The sequence below is a fragment of the Salvelinus namaycush genome, chromosome 29, assembly GCF_016432855.1.
Source record: "Salvelinus namaycush isolate Seneca chromosome 29, SaNama_1.0, whole genome shotgun sequence".
Lineage (NCBI taxonomy): Eukaryota > Metazoa > Chordata > Actinopteri > Salmoniformes > Salmonidae > Salvelinus > Salvelinus namaycush.
In genome coordinates this window covers 14922405-14942743 of record NC_052335.1, presented here as the reverse complement: position 1 = coordinate 14942743, position 20339 = coordinate 14922405, and the positions used below count along the sequence as shown (strand labels likewise).

General features: G+C 42.1%; 1 protein-coding gene across 1 annotated transcript in view; it reads left to right on the top strand.

The window, feature by feature from the left end:
* LOC120024396 (disheveled-associated activator of morphogenesis 1-like) overlaps positions 1-20339 on the top strand; it is a 68334-nt gene that overhangs the window by 42838 nt on the left and 5157 nt on the right. The window contains exons 12-23 of the mRNA XM_038968637.1: positions 427-614; positions 894-1181; positions 1879-1986; positions 3263-3292; positions 3861-3961; positions 10316-10400; positions 10787-10893; positions 13807-13895; positions 14019-14187; positions 14366-14473; positions 19145-19205; positions 19829-19960. Of these exons, the coding sequence (XP_038824565.1) occupies positions 427-614; positions 894-1181; positions 1879-1986; positions 3263-3292; positions 3861-3961; positions 10316-10400; positions 10787-10893; positions 13807-13895; positions 14019-14187; positions 14366-14473; positions 19145-19205; positions 19829-19960 (1466 nt within the window). The remainder of the gene's footprint in view (positions 1-426; positions 615-893; positions 1182-1878; positions 1987-3262; positions 3293-3860; positions 3962-10315; positions 10401-10786; positions 10894-13806; positions 13896-14018; positions 14188-14365; positions 14474-19144; positions 19206-19828; positions 19961-20339) is intronic.

Sequence of the window (20339 nt, the reverse complement as noted above, 5' to 3'; positions counted from 1 at the left end):
CGTTATGCTTATCAGGTGAATTGGACTGCTGTGGATATGAATATAGCTACTTGCTGGTCAGCCAACACAAGATTTGAACCTTTTATTGTGTATTCGTATCTCTTGTAGCTCACTATTGGATTAGTAGTCTTTGAAGAGTCCTCTACCTCACCAGTAGCACATTGATCCAGTCACTTCTTACTATTGGCCCATATGTTACCCTGCCCCTGTTAGATCTATCAGAACAGCCGACAACCATCTTCTGAGCCACTCTGTGGTCCCATGGGTTGATCGCAACGAAGATTGTGATTTAACATTTCAACACGGTCAACTCAGGAAATTATTAGAAAATGATCATAGAAAGGAACAGGTGATATCCAAATGTCCTAATTGAGTTGAACCGAACCTGTTCACACTCACAACATAACCTCCAACCCCATCGGGCAGAGCACCACGAGCTCCAGCAGAAGTTTGAGAAGAAGGAGCGCGAGTGTGACGCCAAGACCCAGGAGAAGGAGGACATGATGCAGACCCTCAACAAGATGAAGGAGAAGCTAGAGAAGGAGAGCACCGAGCACAAGGCGGTCAAGCAGCAAGTGGCAGACCTCTCTCTCCAGCTCCACGACCTCAGCTCTGTACGTCACCCTTCAACTCCTTCAGACTTATACAAAAGAATGGCACCAAATATGCCTTCATGTAGATTCATTATGTTTCATCAAGATTCATTTACTGTTATTAGATTTACAGTACATTATAGAAGGCACCTAAAGTAAATTACTGCACTGGTCTCTGATGCAACCAATGTTACGACATACAATTGAAAGAGAACGATAAGCTAAGGATTGAAATATGATTCATTAAGATAAGTGATGGTACATTGTCTTTATCTGTGTATTTTCCCCCAACATTTCCAGAGACCAATCGCCAGTGTCCCAGGCGGTCCCCCCTTCATCCCTGGCCCCCCTGGTGGGCCTCTCCCTCCCCCAGGAGGCATGATGCTCCCTCCCCCACCACCCCCAGGGGGTATGATGCCCCCTCCACCACCCCCACCTCCTGGTGGTCCCCCGCCTCCTTTTGGACGTCCACCCATGGGAGGGATACCTCCTCCCCCTGGGGCACCCCTGGGGTCCACCCTCAAGAAGAAGAACATCCCCCAGCCGTCCAACCCACTCAAATCGTTCAACTGGGCCAAGCTGGCTGAGGTGAGAGTGCATGGGTTTGAACAGGTCATGTTCATTAGAGATCCAACAGAAGTCAACGGACTGAAACAGGGAGAGACTACCTAGACTTGTCCAATAAGGAACACTCATTTTTGTTCCCTTGCAAAATGTTTTAAAACAGTTTCTGTTGCGTGCCCTAAAGAATATGACCCTGGTAATTCCCTACAGAGTCAATTTGACCTTCTCTTTGTCATCATTGATAGCGACAGGGAAATGTTAGTCTGTAAAACCTGCAGGCAATTTTTTGATCCCTGAAAGTTTCGGTTTAGTTAGGGAGAATGTTACTTTTCCCCCAGTTATTCAAGTGCACTTAGAATGGGGAACCAGATAAACGTTCCCGTATGTTCTGGGAATATTCTTGTTAGCGTTTAAGCTGATTCTAGATTAGCTCCTATAAGTGATTATTCTTCTGTTGCAATCTTTGAATAACATACTCTTGTGTTAGGCCTTGGGGATTGAACTATGCCTGCTGGAGATTGCTTACAGAACATATTGAGGATACTGAAAGCCAGGGTTGGGGTCAATTCCATCTCAAATCAGTCATTTCAGGTGAACTGAAATGTTCCTCTTTGCTTGGAATTTCAGTTTATTTCTTTGAATTGAAATGGAATTGACCCCAACCCTTCTGAAAGCACCACCTCAAAAAATGTAAATACAATTCTCCCGCTCTCCATCCCAGAATAAGTTGGAGGGCACTGTATGGACAGAAGTGGACGACGGGAAGGTTTTCAAAATTCTCGACCTGGAGGACATTGAGAAGACCTTCTCGGCCTACCAGAGGCAACAGGTACTGTACTGCGGCCAAGTGTTCTCGCTGGTCCTGCTGATGAAGAGAACAGTTTTATAGAGCCCCCAACATGTATCCATCCTCCACCCTTGTTCTTCTTATTCCCTTCTCGTTAGAGATAAAGCACCAATACAAAACATGACTTCACTCATGCTGATTATTTGCCATCTCACAAATGTAGAGTAATACCATATTGTTTGGCTAGTGTGCAGTTTACTGGCATTTGACACTACTAAATAACATAAAAGCCTTGCATGTATGAATAACAGAAATACAAAAGAGCACTGACTACTTATCGTACACTGTCATAACCTTTTTATGATGCTAGAGTATCAATGTAAAATATCTTAAAGATCATCAGACACGTAAAGATTGAGTTTGGCCTTTAGTGTCTGCAGCTTAGTATTACCTAATACCACAACACTCTGATGTTTGTGGGATGATGCAAACAGATCACTATAGTGTCGTCAGGGGAAACAGAGGGACTTTTGTGTTAACAAACATTTGCAGACATTGTCCTTAACCCCTGACGAAATTGGACCCAGGGCTATTAAAAGCATCAGCTCGTTAGCACATAAACCACAAACACAGGGAATAGCTCTTATCTCACTCCTCAATGGCCCTCTGTATGGAATGCAAATCTGCTTGAGTTATCCTTGATCATACTAATACAAGAGATTTAGTCACAATGTAGCCTAGGTTTTCATTCTGCGCTATTTAAATCAGGGGTGTCAAGTAATGAGGCCCAACATCTGATTTAATATGGCCTCCATGTGTGTCCCCATCGCTAGTTTCTTTGCATGTTTAAAAAAAATTGATTTGAATTTAGGTTTTTTTTAGATCTAAAAACATCAGTGAATTCATAGTTAAGGCTCTGTTGTAGATGAGGCCGCACTCACATTTGCCTTAACATTTTGACATCCCTGGTCTAAATGAACATTATGACAAACGTATCGCGCTCAACTGACTCCAATGTTACCACATTTGTTTTGCCTGTGACTCACGCTAACACCCGCACCTCATGATCAGCTCACACGCATGCACGCAAACACACATGTACATTTGGCAATTTCCCAGCCCCCAACCGACACCCATCTCTTATGGCCCATCAGCCTTTGCTTGCCATCGCCAGTCACACTCCCACTTCACTCATCACTGATGTCCTGTATGAGCTTGTTTCTATTTGTTTGTTTGTTTGTTTTGGCCTGGATTCACCCAACTGCGCTATCATTATAACGAGTGCCCACATCTTCCTTGCTTCTTGCCTGCGTTCTAGGACTTCTTTATGGTCAATAACAGCAAACAGGTGAGTTCACTCATTTCCACACCCAAAATGGTGTGGCACTTTTTTCATCCTCCTCTTCTATCATTTAGAACATTTTGCTTTCCTTATCTTATCCTCTTGACATCTTCATCCTCTTGAAAATATATTTATCTTCAGTAGACACATGAAGAAATAATTATAGCTTATGGTTTCCATAAATCAACAAGATCCTTTTGTACGTTGCAGTAGTTTAGGCTAAGAAACGGTTTTGTTTTTCTGTGAAGGAAATACCCTCTTATTTTAAAGTATGTAAAAATAAATCTTTAACAAATCCCATGAGAATGTCCATTCACTCTTAATGCGACTTGTCTTTTTTAAATGTAGTGTATGTCTGTCTGTTACTGTGTGTTCGCACACGTAAGTGCCTGTGTCTGTATTCCTCCATGTATTTGCTTGTTTTTCTTGTCTGTCTTTTCGTAATTTTGTGTCTTGTATTTGTGCGTTTGTCTTTCTTTACTTTTTCTGTATGTGTGTAATGTATTCCTGCTGTTGCTCCTAGTTAAGATACCTACCATTCTGAAATGCCTCTCCTCTGAACGACTCTCCACAGAAAGAGAGTGAGGATTCGGACTCCTTGAGCTCCAAGAAGGTCAAGGAGCTCTCGGTCATCGATGGCCGTCGAGCCCAGAACTGTAATATCCTCCTGTTGCGGTGAGTGTGTGAATATTAGCAGTCAGAAACTGGGCCTTGCTATTGAGGTCATTTCCTGTTCTGATGAGAGTAAAATATTAGCACTGCAATGTCATATGCTGTTGATGGGAAATACTTTTTGTCTAATTATGATTTGATCCTGATGTCAGTGAGTAGGCTTTCTTCTTTGCGTCATTCTTCTCTTTCAATGCAGGCTCCAGTGAATCATGGGACTTTATCTCATAATCAAAACATTCTCTCTTTCTTTACACAAGGCTAATCTTGAAAATCCGGAACTAAACTATTGCGTAATTGCGTCAGATGGTCGATTAGGTATGAGGGAATATGTATGAGAGAAGATACTAATGAGACTAGCGAAGTCTCCACCCTCCGAAATGGAAACTCTCAGCCAAAGCCCCCTTTTGATGAATGTTCGCTTTACAGAGAAAGTTTCAAGCTTTACAATTTTTTTTCCTTAAAAACATGCTACAATATGGCAGCATATTGATGATTACATCATCACTAATGTGTGGTTAGTTCGCAGATTGTTTTGCCCCAATGCAATGTGTAGGAGTCATGCTTGTGCTACTGCAAAATCCTAAATTGCAACAGATAAAATTAGCCTAGAAAATATATGTACTTTTTTTTTTTTTTTTTCAAATCGCTGTGTTTTTTAAATTTCAGTTCAGAGACGTAGGCTACGTCATGTCAGTCAAATTGGTTGAGGGTTCAGAAGAAGGTGCGTAAAGAGAGAAGTGGGAGGGTGAGCAGAAGAAACTTAAAAATAAAAAATGTGTGCGGCAGACAGAAATTCAAGGTGATAATACTTCATGTATGTCGTTGTTTTTAAAATATATTGACAGTAGATGTTACTTGGAGACAAATTCCTGGCTCTCAAAACTTGACTGAAACAACATGAAACAGCTCTCCGTTAGCAGAGCTACTGTGATTTCTCAATAATTGAATGTGGTCTGGTATCATTAGTAAGCCACACATATTCACACAGAGGGGAACTTTTAATTGAATCAAGACCAATCTGACTCGAAACGACCATGAAACAAGCCAAAACGGAACGCACTACTTCGAATGCTTCCTTTTTGGGTGTTCAAATCATGTTGTCCCACATCAAGGTGATTTTATTAAGAGTTTGGTGGAGGAGGACCATTCAGTTGTGATGCAAGAGTAATGGTTTAGCTCAGGAGGAGAGATGGTTGTGTTTTTAGTTTTCCTGGTCATGAACTCCGGTCAATAATTACTCTCTATGTGGGAGCTTAGACCACTTCTAACAATTTATTGAAAGGTTGTGGTTTTACAATAGAAGTAGAGTTGATCGTAGGATCACAACTTATTTTTTTCCAAAAGCTATGAGGTTGAGGTTTCTCAGTCAGAGGATGTGGTGTGATATGAAGAATTTGCTCTATAGCTAGCTTTTATTTTACAATGTGTTTATTAGGTTTCCCAAGTAAAAACTGTACACACACACACCAAACTAGCTCCCGTTACAGCCTGGCCCATCTCGCAATTCACAATCCCAGTGTCAAAGGGCTGTGACACAGAATCCTAGCTAAAATCCCATCAACCGCCCCTCCAATACTAATTTCATGTAATGGTTTTTAATGGGCTTCAAAAAGCCTTTAACAGAGACCACCCATGCGGACGCTCTCCAAAGGGATTGAATGGAGTACTATGCTCCCTTTGAAGTGGGTGCCCTCAGAAGACGGTACACAGATTTTGAGGAGCAAACATGATCTGTGGAACAGCTGTGGTCAATGCCATTTAAAGACACCAGAGACAAAGATGCTCCCATCAATGGGCAGTCTAGTAAGCATTAGGAAAAGTAGAATTATATTTTAGAAAATACAATGTCATTTTGCTCTTAACAGATAATAACAGTTGTATTTGGAGTTTGGCATTACAGTTGACAAACTCAGCAAAAAAAGAAACGTCCTCTCACTGTCAACTGCGTTTATTTTCAGCATACTTAACATGTGTAAATATTTGTATGAACATAACAAGATTCAACAACTGAGACATAAACTGAACAAGTTCCACAGACATGTAACTAACATAAATGGAATAATGTGTCCCTGAACAAAGGGGGGGTCAAAATCAAAAGTAACAGTCAGTATCTGGTGTGGCCACCAGCTGCATTAAGTACTGCAGTTCATCTCCTCCTAATGGACTGCACCAGATTTGCCAGTTCTTGCTGTGAGATGTTACCCCACTCTTCCACCAAGGCACCTGCAAGTTCCCGGACATTTATGGGGGGAATGGCCCTAGCCCTCACCCTCCGATCCAACAGGTCCCAGACGTGCTCAATGGGATTGAGATCTGGGCTCTTCGCTGGCCATGGCATAACGCTGACATTCCTGTCTTGCAGGAAATCACGCACAGAACGACCAGTACGGCTGGTGGCATTGTTATGCTGGAGGGTCATGTCAGGATGAGCCTGCAGGAAGGGTACCACATGAGGGAGGATGTCTTCCCTGTAACGCACAGCGTGGAGATTGCCTGCAATAACAACAAGCTCAGTCCGATGATGCTGTGACACACCGCCCCAGACCATGACGGATGCTCCACCTCCAAATCGATCCCGCTCCAGAGTACAGGCATCGGTGTAACGCTCATTCCTTCGACGATAAACGCGAATCGAACCATCACCCCTGGTTAGACAAAACCGCGACTCGTCAGTGAAGAGCACTTTTTGCCAGTCCTGTCTGGTCCAGCAATGGTGGGTTTATGTCCATAAGCGACGTTGTTGCCGGTGATGTCTGGTGAGGACCTGCCTTACAACAGGCCTACAAGCCCTCAGTCCAGCCTCTCTCAGCCTATTGCGGACAGTCTGAGCACTGATGGAGGGATTGTGCGTTCCTGGTGTAACTCGGGCAGTTGTTGTTGCCATCCTGTATCTGTCCCGCAGGTGTGATGTTCGGATGTACCGAACCTGTGCAGGTGTTGTTACACATGGTCTGCCACTGCGAGGACGATCAGCTGTCCGTCCTGTCTCCTTGTAGCGCTGTCTTAGGCGTCTCACAGTACGACGGACATTGCAATTTATTGCCCTGGCCACATCTGCAGTCCGCATGCATGCCTAAGGTACATTCACACAGATGAGCAGGGACCCTGGGCATCTTTCTTTTGGTGTTTTTCAGAGTCAGTAGAAAGGCCTCTTTAGTGTCCTAAGTTTTCATAACTGTGACCTTAATTGCCTACCGTCTGTAAGCTGTTAGTGTCTTAACGACCGTTCCACAGGTGCATGTTCATTCATTGTTTATGGTTCATTGAACAAGCATGGGAAACAGTGTTTAAACCCTTTACAATGAAGATCTGTGAAGTTTTTAACTCATTATCTTTGAAAGACAGGGTCCTGAAAAAGGGCCATTTCTTCTTTTGCTGAGTTTACTTTATTGGACTTGCATGTACACTCCTGTTAGAGTCCCGGGGAGAAAATGGCCTGCTTAGCAACGTAAGTGAATTGTTTTAGCAACAACCATATTATAATAATAAGGGGCGGTAGGTAGCCTAGTGGTTAGAGCTTTGGAAAGGTTGCTAGATCGAATCCCCGAGCTGACATGGTAAAAATCTATCGTTCTGCCCAGGAACAAGGCAGTTAACCCAGTGTTCCTAAGCCGTCATTGTAAATAAGAATGTGTTCTTGCCTAGTTAAATAAAGATTAAATAAAAAATAAATATACTTTTGTGTTTGGTCTAAAATGGCAGGGGCAGGCGCGATTTCAGCAATGGAGTTAATATAAGTGTTCTGTGCATTTAAGTTCTCAGGCGACAATGTGCTGTCTGCCAAGGCAGGTTTTCTTTGACATAGAAATTGCTCTGGTCCTGTTTCCCCACTCTCTGCCTTTTCTCCTCTTCTGGTTATGAATATTCATGGTTCTCGACATCGAACCCATCGGGTGATTGGTTGAGCCTTCTTGAGTGCGTGAAATTACACAAATGCACTACAGAGCCGTCTGTTTAGCTGGATTTTGCCGCCGGCATGAACAGTTAGCACCGACAAAACGACTTGTGAAACCCAGCTTCAGTTTAATTACCAAATTAATTGGGAAATAAATAAAAGCCTGTAGTTTAGCAATCTATTTTTGTTTCACTGTCCGATCATTGTAAAAAAAAATATCACAAACTTAAAAAAAATCTTTCCACAAACTGTCTGGTATGTGTTGCATGATATGACCAAGTTAACCCAAATGTATCAAAGAATAGGACATGCATTCACGATGAGTTCGTGGCTACTGCCTGGCCAGTAAATTAGCTAGCTGAATAGCTATATTTCTGTAATTAGCTATGCTCCTAAATGTGGTGGTCAGTGGATGAACTAACAATGAGTTAAAGTAGCCACTAGTTATTGCTGCCTGTGTTGAACCTGTTGGCTAATGTGTAGCCCATGAGCTCTTGAGTCTAGTAGTGATGTGCCGTTCGTAAAAGCGTTATTTTTGAGTGAGTTGTTCATTTTGTAGTTTAACCTGCTGGCCAAAATGACTGCTGCGGGATTAATACACGCGGCTCCGGAGACATGCTCCGACCAACAACTAAAATACATCATCAATAACAGCAAAGAAAATAAAAAATATTGTTCTTTGTGCAAGAATAAATGGCATTAATTGATTATTGGATGTTATGGACACAGCTTTGTAGAACCAAAACATGCACACAGTCTACTCAACAAAATTGAAATTGAGAACAAATCGTTTGAGGTGCCGCAGTTCGTGAACGATAATGTGTTTATTACCCTCACGGCAAGCAATGCATTCCGCCAATCTAGTCCAGTTGCAACCACAACTAGACCTCGTTTCAAATGTATCAATAAATAATCGTATTTGTATGCCTAGCAATCAACAAATGTACATTTGTTTTAATCACACTTTTACAAGTCTATCACAAATGACAGCACTAATAAGCCCCTTCTGGTGAACAAAATATTATTTCGAGTTTTCAGTTCATTGTTCGCCAGTAGGGGGATCTTGCATCTGGGCATTATTGACTCAAATGAACGAAACGAGTCGGAAGATTTGTTCTTACTGAAATCAGTTAAAAAAAGAGCCGAACGTCACATTACTAGTCTAGCTAGCTGGCTACTGCATATCAGTGAGCCCGCATGTTAGCTAGCTACGTTTCAGTCTGTAGCTATCCTTCTAAATGCGGTGGTCACTGGATAAACTAGCTATGAGTCGAACATATTTGGCTGAAAATGAATTAGTTGCCAGACTTTTTTGTTGCACCAGGGGAGAGGCCTATGTGCTCCTGAGTCTAAAAGCAGTTTAACTAACGTTAGCTAGTGTTGCAAATTAGCATTTCGCTAGCTAGCAGAGCTGTTTTCTAAGAAAATGGCTGAGATTACTCAAACACTGTAGCTAACTAGCAAGCCCTCTTCAGCGACAATGTTATTCGGGTGAAGGAATGTTAGAATCATGATTTTTCCCTAATCAAACAACTTCATAACAGGCATCAGATATTAGTAAATGAATCCACGAATACCAATATAATTTTGGCATATCTTAAAATACCAAATGTTCATGAATTTTATGATTTAACTTGAAGCTCGTTCAAAACCAGTACAGGACTTGAACCGGGAAGTAGGCGGGACTTTATAGGTCTGGCTTTCAAAGTGCGGCTAGTTATTACAGTGATTACAGTCCGGCACCTGTTCCCCTACTGGGTCGTTCTCGGAGCTGGCGCATAAAATCAGACTCATAATTTTTACTTTCAACAGGACAATTCCACGAGCAAACCTCTCTCCAGACAGACATACAGTTCCTCCCTATGATATTGTATATAAATACATTGCACATTTGGCTAATTTGTGATAAGCCATGGCTTTAGAATACTTTTGAAAGACATGTCTGAAAACACAAACCGGTTAGGAAGTGCAAGGAACTGGAAACTGGCAATAAGGCAAAGAAGTTAAGTTGGCAGTGTTTCTCATTGTGGTCTGGGGAAATGATTTTCCCACAGTTTACTTTACTTTTCCTGTGGTTTGAAGTTCAGTGTTGCAGGCTAAATTTGAATTATACATTTAGTATGCTCTATTTGTTTAGGGTGAGGCTTGGTGGCACTTCTTTTTGACGTGCTCTTGACATCAAAGTAGAAAGCTGAGGCATATTCCAATTGAATCTTAGAAATGCTTAAAACTAATTATGTCAGTGATATTTAAATTCTATCAACATCAGCGTGTTAAATGCACACATATTTAGGTTAAGAATGGGCGGAACATAACTTTCACAATGGCAGAGTTTACAAATCACATGACGCCTCAAAAACAGTTAAAGTATTAATGGTGGTTCTAGTGTTAGAGTTCCTGTAGTTGATTTGAGTCTTCCTGTGGGCTGAAAGTGGCTGACATCTCCTGTGATTGTCGTCTAGGCTGAAGCTGTCCAATGAGGAGATGAAGAGGGCTATCTTGACCATGGATGAACAGGAGGACCTCCCCAAGGACATGCTGGAGCAGGTGAGTCTATGGCAAAATCACATAGGCTTGAAACAGTAAACTTGCGCACCTAAATGTGCTTCCAGGTGCATGGTGCAAAACGTCTACTTGTTAAAAAGAAAAACTCCAGCACACCAGTAATCGGTATGCTCCAATGTCACATGGGCTGACATTTTCTGTTTCTCAGTGAGCAAAATCAAATAGATGAGATTTCAAATAGACAGGATGCGTCTTTGGATTACATCCACATAAATGATCACCTCCATTTCATAAACATCATAAAAAGAGAGGTTTAAGATTCCATTGCAATATTGTAAGTGATATGGTAGATTTATGTCAGTGCAATGATTAGCTATGCTACATATGTTGCTAGTGAATGGCCAGTCACTTTCATGGCTCCTCCTCAGATGCTGAAGTTTATTCCAGAGAAGAGTGACGTGGACCTCCTGGAGGAGCACAAGCATGAGCTGGACCGCATGGCCAAGGCTGATCGCTTCCTTTATGAGATGAGCAGGTAGGATGATCTGAGAGAGAGAAGTAGACCAAGGGCCTGATTCGATCAAATGTGTTTTAGCAATATTCATGCAGTGTTTTTTTTATTTTTTTTACACAATTCTTCCAACTTGCATCGGTGATGATCCAGGTTTTGAACCTGAACCCACTGTGCTACAAGTCCATGTTAAGCTCGTTAAGATTAGACTCAACGTTATCTTGGTGAGCTCACAAGTCTACAGGTCATAGGCAAGCTAACTTACTCATTATGAGAGCTTGGTTCCCATGTTCTCACATTCCCACCGAAATGGATGATTCCCACCATTACTTAAAAACAAAACAAGTCCCATGTTGAGAAGGGGGGGGGTGTGTTTTATTCTCACCGTCTCAGAGTGGAGCCAACGACACCATAGTATTTTGACTTGTTCCTGCCAGTGTATCTCTCTGTTTAGTCTATGCACTGTAACTCACTGTTGACCATAGAGTCTGCTAAATGAATTTAGGCACAGGGAACTTCCCTGCTTAGACCACCCACCCTAAAGCCTGACTTGAGTTCGCTGCCTGGCTGTCGTTCTTAAGAATATTTGGAAATTACTGCAACAGTGACAGAGCAGTACTAGAGCCCTGTTAGCTAGAGATGGGGGGGGGGGGATCGATACAGTTACATATCCCAATATTATTTTAGATGATATTAGGACGATATTTGACTCCAAGTATCAATATTTTTTTGCTACTGTAGGTAGTGTTAGCAAGCGCTAGTCGGTTGTATAGTACCTGCGCCAAAACTCCAGTATTTTTCATCCTATTGCTTGTTATCCCTCTTCTTTTTAAAGTGAGCCAACATGCTTTCAGGACTATTACACTACATGACCAAAAGTATGTGGACACCTGCTCGTTGAACATCTCATTCCAAAATCATGGACATTAATATGGAGTTGGTCCCCCCTTTGCTACTATGAGAGCTTCCAGTCTTTTGGGAAGGCTTTCCACTAGATGTTGGAACATTTCTGAGGCTACTTGCTTCCATTCAGCCACGAGCATTAGTGAGGTCGGGCACTGATGTTGGGCGATTTAGGCCTGGCTCGCAGTCGGCGTTCTAATTAAGGTTGAGGTCATTGCTCTGTGCAGGCCAGTCAAGTTCTTCCACACGGATCTCGACAAACCATATCTTTATGTACCGCATCTTTGCATGTGGGAATTGTCATGCTGAAACAGGAAAGGGCCTGCCACAAGCTGTTGCCACAAAGTTAGAAGCACAGAATCATCTAGAATGTCATTGTATGCGTTAATATTTCCCTTCACTGGAACTAAAGGGTCTAGCCCGAACCATGAAAAACAGCCCCAGACCATTATTCCTCCTCCACCCAACTTTACAGTTGGCACTATGCATTCAGGCAGTTAGCGTTCTCCTGGCATCCATCAATCCCAGATTAGTCTGTAGGACTGCCAGATGGTGAAGTGTGATTCTTCATTCCAGAGAACGCGTTTCCACTGCTCCAGAGTCCAATGGCAGCGAGCTATACACCACACCAGCTGATGCTTGGCATTGCGCATGGTGATCTTAGGCTTGTGTGCAGCTGCTTAGCCATGGAAACCCATTTCATGAAGCTCCCAATTTAACCGTTCTTGTGCTGATGTTGCTTCCAGAGGCAGTTTGGAACTCTGTAGTGAGTGTTGCAGCTGAGGACAGATGATTTTTACACGCTTCCGCATTCTGTCTTCTCGTTCTGTGAGCTTGTGTGGCCTACCAATTTGTGGCTGAGCTGTTGTTGTTCCTAGATGTTTCCACTTCACAATAACAGCACTTACAGTTGACCGGGGCAGGTCTAGCAGGGCAGGAATTTGACAAACGACTTGTTGGAAAGGTGGCATCCTATGACGGTGCCACGTTGAAAGTCACTGAGCTCTTCAGTAAGGCCATTCTACTGTCAATGTTTGTCTATGGAGATTGCATGGCGGTGTGCTCAATTTTATACACCATCAGCAACGGATGTGGCTGAAATAGCCGAATCCACTAATTTGATGGGGTGTCCATATACTTTTGTATATACTGTATAGTGTATTTCCCTGACTGTTCAAAACTTGTTTTCTCATGCTCTCTCTTCTCTCTCTGCAGCATACATATAGTGAGCATTATGTTTGGAACACCAAATCGCAATTAAACCGCAGTATTTAATTGAAATACAAAGAGAATTGTGAGAATCTTAATTGCAATACATATCGTATCGGCACCTAAGTATCGTGATAATATTGTGAAGTCCCCGGCAATTCCCAGGCTTACTGTTAACTGTGTTGGATATAACCACAAGAACGACACTCTTTCTTCATCAATATGTTATCAACCCAAACAGGAAACTCTTCATAGATGCACAACAGCCTCATGTCCCAGTCGGGGGAATCATAAAACAAACAAGGAGCACATGCCCATGGAAACTACACTCCCTCTTTATTAGACACCATAAAAATGAATTGTGTAATAGTGTTTTTCCCCATCCTGTGGTTGGAGACGTGGGGTGCTTCTTTCCAGGAACTGGCTTTGTCCTTCAAACAGAGTCCAACTAATGTTTTGGTTTCTGAGAGCCCTGTAGCCAAGGCGACCCCCCCCGGCACTGAAGTGTGGATAGCGACGCCCTAGTGATGAGTTCAGCCAAATGGGTCGCTCCATGTTTGCTCTGCCTTCCTTCAACAATCCATCTTAGTGTTTCACGTCTAGCCAGCCAACGCCGAGATGATTGTCCGACCATATCAATAGGGATGAGGGCTTCTTCATTCTTTTTTCTGACTTCGCTAACAAGATCTTGTCATGTTTCCAATGTGACCTGGGCAATTTTGTATCCTATGTCTGACTTTTTCCCAACCTTTCAGGACATATCAATTTCTTTCGCTTACTTTTTTTTGCACTTTTTAATAATCCATCTCTCTCTTTTGCTCGAAGGATAAACCACTACCAACAGAAGCTACAGTCGCTGTACTTCAAAAAGAAGTTTGCAGAGACGATTGCAGGGATCAAACCCAAAGTAGAAGGTGTGTGTGATTGTGTGGGGCTTCTTGGCAAACCCTTACATAATAAAACTCAACAACTCACAATGAGGTCCACTGTGAAGTACCCTACAGTTCAGGTGTCTTTTTTGTTTCTTCGCTCCTCAGCTCTGATCAAGGCCTCCAAAGAGGTGCTGCACAGCCGCAATCTGAAGCAGCTGCTGGAGGTGGTGCTGGCCTTTGGGAACTACATGAACAAAGGCCAGAGGGGCAATGCCTATGGCTTCAAAGTGTCCTCGCTCAACAAGATCGCAGACACAAAGTCGAGCATAGACAAGTAAGATGAAGAACTGTAATTAAAATTACGAGTGTGATGAGTTCGCTGTAGTGATACGCTCTATGAAGCAACCTGTTTGCATGTGTTGTATGGAGTGGTGTCATTATATGGGTGTGTGCATATGTGACCCATGCTGTGGTACTAGTGCTGCAAGTATCTATTGTCTATGCCTATGCAGGAACATCACCCTCCTCCACTACCTGATCACTATCCTGGAGAAGAAGTACCCCAAAGTCCTAATGTTCCAGGAGGACCTGCAGAGTGTGCCGGAAGCCGCTAAAGTCAAGTAGGTCGAACCACAAAGACACCCTCCACATGTACAGCTCTCCAGTGTTTAGATCTATGGGTCCTTGTTGTATACTCTCATTAAATGTCTTTAGGAAATGGTTTTCAGTGGTCTATCAGTCCCATTGAGTTAACATTCACCCTGTAGGTCATACAAGCCATTGTAGACACTGCTACAGCACAAACTTCTCAATGCTGCCAACTGAGATTAAGGGGAACAGTTGTTCAGAATGTTTACTTAGCATTTTCCTTAAAGGTGGAGATGATTAGTGAAGATAAGCTAATATAATACTGTATATACACAGTGTACAAAACATTATGAACATCTGCTCTTTCCATGACATAGACTGACCAGGTGAATCCAGATGAAAGCTAGGATCCCAAATTGACGTCACTTGTTAAATCCACAATCAGTGTAGATGAAGAGGAGGAGACAGGTTAAAGAGGGATTTTTAAGCCTTGAGACAATTGAGACATGGATTGTGTATGTGTGTCATTCAGTGGTAAGACAAAAGATTTAAATGCCTTTTGAACAGAGTATGGTAGTACGTGCCAGGCACACCGGTTTGAGTGTCAAGAACTGCAATGCTGCTGGGCAATTTACGCTCAACAATTTCTTGTGTGTATCAAGAATAGCCCTCCAGCCAACTTGACACCACTGTGGGAAGCATTGGAGTCAACATGGGCCAGCATTCCTGTGGAACGCTTTCGACACCTTGTAGAGTCGACGAGTTGAGGCTGTTCTGAGGGCAAAAGGGAGAGGTGCAACTCAATATTAGGAAGGTTTTCTTAATGTTTTGTACTCTGTGTAAATACCATTTAGCAGAAGCTTTAATCCAAAATGACTTAAAGTCATGCCTGCATACATTTTATGTATGGGTGGTCCTGGGAATCGAACCCACCTCCCTGGCATTACAAGCGCTATTGTTCTGCCAACTGAGCTACAAAGCTACCCTGACCATAAAAATGGTGTTGTGATCTTCCAGCGCCTTTGTGTCTGCATAAGTAGCATCAGATCCATTAATTTATTTCTAAATACATGGCTCTGAGTAGCATCACTCAAGTGGGTGCTACAAAGTGTTAGTGGAAAGAAGTGGCTAGCCAGCTAACCATCTACAAACGCAGAGCCAGGAGGACGTGGGGGGACGGTGAGGTGCGTTGCACCGGCTGTCGACCTGACTGTCTCTGATCGACTTCAGACATCAACGCTTCCTCTGCTCTCAATACCAACTGAACTGCCTCAACTCCCATGACCATCCTTCAGCTCCTGTCCTGACTGACTTAATGATTTTAAAATTGTTTTTGTCTAAGTTACTTGTTTGTTTTTGTGTACTGTAATTCAGCTTTTGGCTGTCAAGTACGGCCTACGGTAGTAATAATAATAATAATAATAAACTACTAAAAATAACAAGGTTAGCGAATGACAACAATACCAAAATGTACGTCAACACCAATATTAATGACTACAAAACATTAACACTAATGACAGCAAAACAGAAACACAATTTGACTTGCTCTCAAAGTCCTGACATAGCATGTGTACTAATGCTAAGGCAGACTCTGTGCTATAATGGCCACCATCTCCAAAACGCCTCACCACAGTTCGATTTGATCATGTACAGTGCCTTCAGAAAGTATTCACACCCCTTGACCTTTTCCACATGTTGTTGTGCTACAGCCTGCATTTAAAATTGCCTACACACAATACCCCATAATGTCAGGGGAATTAGGTTTTTCGATTTTTGTACAAATTAATAAAAAATGAAAAGCTGAAATGTATTCCACCTCTTTGTTATGGCTAGACTAAATAAGTTCATGAGTAAAAATGTGCATAACAAGTCACATAATAACATAGATGGACTCCCTCTGTGTGCAATTATAGTGTTTCACTAAAAATAATTAATGACTACCTCATCTCTGTACCCCACATATACAATTATCTGTAAGGTCCCTCAGTCGAGCAGTGAATTTCAAATACAGATTCAACCACAAAGACCAGGGAGGTTTTCCAATGCTTCACAAAGAAGGGCACCTATTGGTAGATAAGAAAATAAGCAGATGTTTAATATCCCTTTGATCATGGTGAAGTTAGTGGTTACACTTTGGATGGTGTATCAATACACCCAGTCATTACAAAGATACAGGTGACCTTCCTAACTCAGTTGCCGGAGAGGAAGGAAACCGCTAAGGGATTTCAACATGAGGCCAATAGAGACTTTAAAACAATTAGAGTTTAATGGCTGTGATAGGAAAAAAATGAGGATGGATCAACAACAAATATTCCAAAACATGCATCCTGTTTGCAATAAGGCGCTAAAGTAAAACTTTGAATGTGGCAAAGAAATTAACTTTGCGTCCTGAATACAAAGAGTTTTGTTTGGGGCAAATCCAACACATCACTGAGTACCACTCTTCATATTTCAAGCATAGTGGTGCATCATGTTATGGGTATGCTTGTCATCGGCAAGGACTAGATCTGTTTTTTGTTGTTGTTGATAAACATTAACGGAATAGTGCTAAGCACAGGCAAAATCCAAGAGGAGAACCTGGTTCAGTCTGCTTTCCAACAGACACTGGGAGACAAATTAACCTTTCAGCGGGACAATAACCTAGAACACAAGGCCAAATATACACTGGAGTTGCTTACCAATGTGACATTGAATGTTCCTGAGTGGCCTAGTTAGATTTTCAAGCCAATTTAAGTAAAAACTACCTGAAAATGATTGTCTAGCAATAATCAACAACCAACTTGACAGAGCTTGAAGGATTAAAAAAAATATATAATGTGCAGATATTGTACAATTAAGTTGTGCAAAGCACTTAGACGCTTACCCAGAAAGATTCACAGCTGTAATCACTGCCAAAGGGGATTCTAACATATTGACTCAGGGTGTTGAATATATTAGTGTTTTATTTTTCATATATATATAAATTCCAACATTTGTAAAAAAAAATATATATATATATATTTATTCTACTTTGACATTAGAGTATTTTGTGTAGATAGTTGAGAAAAAATGAAAAATTGTATCAATTTTAATCCCACCTTGTAACACACCAAATGAGGAAAAAGTCAAGGGGTTAGAATACTTTCTGAAGGCACTGTAGCTGTTGTGTGTATAAGCTATACCCCCAGCACAGCTTTCATTGTAGTAAGTTAATGAGGCGAGGGGCGATTGTAGTGGATAAGTTTGAATGTATCATCAGCGTGTGTCAGTGAATGGGCTTTTTTTACTACTGAGCCTATGAGTCAGCCTTGCGTCATCTAAACATGTGCTATGTCTTTTAGCCCAGAGGAACGGATGTGTGTGTGTGTGTGTGTGTGTGTGTGATTGGATCAGTTGCACTCCACAATGCTTCAATTGTAGATATATGAATTAATGGCTCTTTTGAACAAACACACACACACACACTCACTGATGTCATTCCACGTGACTGTGTGTAGTAGAAACATACAAAAAGTGTTTTTTTCCTCATTCACTCATAGAACTCGTGAGCAGTGTTCTGCAAGACCACACCACACACAAGTCGTCCAGGACCCGAGGCAGCAAAGTATCCCCAAACCATCACACTACCACCACTATGCTTGACCATTGGTATGAGGTTCTTACTGTGGAATGCAGTGTTTGGTTTTTGCCAGGCATAATGGTACCCATGTCGTCCAAAAAGTTATACTTTTCAATCATCTGGCCATAGAACTTGAGTCTTGATGATCATCCAGGTGCTTCCAGGTGCTTTTTGGCAAACTTGAGTCAACGTTTTGGATAGGATGGGTCCTATTATGTCTGGCCAAAACCAAACGCAGCCTTCCACAGAAAGAACCTCATACCAATGTTCAGGCATGGCAGTGGTAGTGTGATGGTTTGAGAATGATTTGCTGCCCCAGAACCTGGATGACTTGCCTTAATAGAAGGAACCATGAAATCTGCTCTGTATCAGAGAATTCTACAGGAGAATGTCAGGCCATCTGTCTGTGAGCTAAAGCCGAAGCGCAGCAAGACAAATGATCCAAAACACACAAATAGCTAAAAAGCAACACATTTGAAGTTTTGGAATGGCCTAGTCAACGTCCAGACGTAATCCCAATTGAGATTTTGTGGCAGGATTTGAAACGAGCAGTTCCTGTTTGAAAACCTACAAATGTCACTGAGTTAAAGCAGTTCTGCATGCAAGAGTGTGCCAAAATTCCTCCACAGTGATGTGAGAGACTGATCAACTACTACAGGAGGCATTTGGTTGCAGTCATTGCAGCTAAAGGTGGTACAACCAGTTATTGAGTGTTATGGGGCAATTACTTTTTCCACACGGGAATTGGGTGTTGCATAACTTTGTTAAATAAATAAATAATGTATACATTTTTGTTATTTGTAAACTCCGCTGCCCTTTATCTAATTGTAGGTTTTGGTGGAAGATCTGATAAAATTCAGTATCAAAAATATGACTAAATAGAGAAAATTTGAAAGGGGTCAAATGCTTTTTCACTACACTGTATTTCTAGATTGAAACAGTTCTAACTAGTCTAACACCATGGATGTGAAAAACTCTGAGTTGGTAGTGTGATTTTGTGAGAACAAGTTTGAAAGTTAAGAAATTGAACTTTGCAATTGAAGAGCTCTCTTGAGGATTTAACCTCTCTTTCTTTCTCTCTCTCTCTCTCTCTCTCTCACTGTAGCATGACTGAGCTGGAAAAGGAAATCAATAACTTGCGCAGTGGCTTGAAAAACGTTGAGAGTGTGAGTACAGTAATTGGCCCGGTCTTCATCCTAATTCCCTTGCTGTCATCGCTTTTTCTACCAATCCACACATTTTCCTCATTCATGACCCTTTTCCTTTTTTCTCTTATTTTCTTTCTCTTGGTCTCTATGATTGTTTTCTCAATTCATAGTACGTCACTCCCAATGGTATGTGGATCAGGTTGGGGTCAATTCTATTTACATTCCAGTCAATTCAGAAAGTACACCAAATTCCAATTCCACATTTTCCTCAGTGAAAAGCATTGATGAGAATTAATTGGAATTTCAGTGTACTTTCTGAATTGACTGGAATTGAAATTGAAGTAATAATAGCTGTAGTCAGTAGCGACCCTGATGTGGACTATCCTGCCACCAAGGGAACCACTGAATATTCTCCCAGGTATCATAGTCCACATCATTGTCAGACCTAAAGCAAGAGATTGTTTTGCTTGAGAGCAAATTGAACAGAGCAATTGGAAAAGTAGACTGGAATTCTAGGGATATCACTTCTAATTATTAAAAGGTAAAGTAAGCAAACAATGGGTGAACAAATTTCTTCCCCTCAGCTCTGTCACTCATTTTTTCTCTCTGTCTCTCTCTGTCCTTTTCTTTCGCTCTGTCAGGAGTTGGAGTTCCAGAAGAAGCGGCCCCAGGAGGTGGGGGATAAGTTTGTGTTAGTGGTGAGCCAGTTCATCACTGTGGCCAGCTTCAGCTTCTCGGATGTAGAGGATTCTCTCACCGAGGCCAAAGAGCTGGTGAGTGTGTGTGTGTGTGTTTTTATAGGGCCATGTGGGAGTCTAAAAAGCTGTGCTTCCCTGTCCATGCCTATCTGAGTATCTGCCTGTGACAGTCTTTAGTCTCTGATTGTGTTAGGGGAGTTTGTATGCGTGCCGTGTGTGCAGCAGATTAGGGCTGCCTCAGTTTCCTCACAAGGTACAGTAGCTTTTTAAACAGGCCTCCGTGACCCCCTGGCCACCCCCTGCGAGGTGTGAGAGTAACATCAGCACACAGCATGCTGGGAGCTTCCTGTGCTGCCGCCCCTGGCTTTATTATTGGTCCCTAGGGGGCCTCAGGAGACTGGGAGAGGAAACACGCCTGACAATGCTGGCTCTGGCTCCAATTAAACTGTTGCAT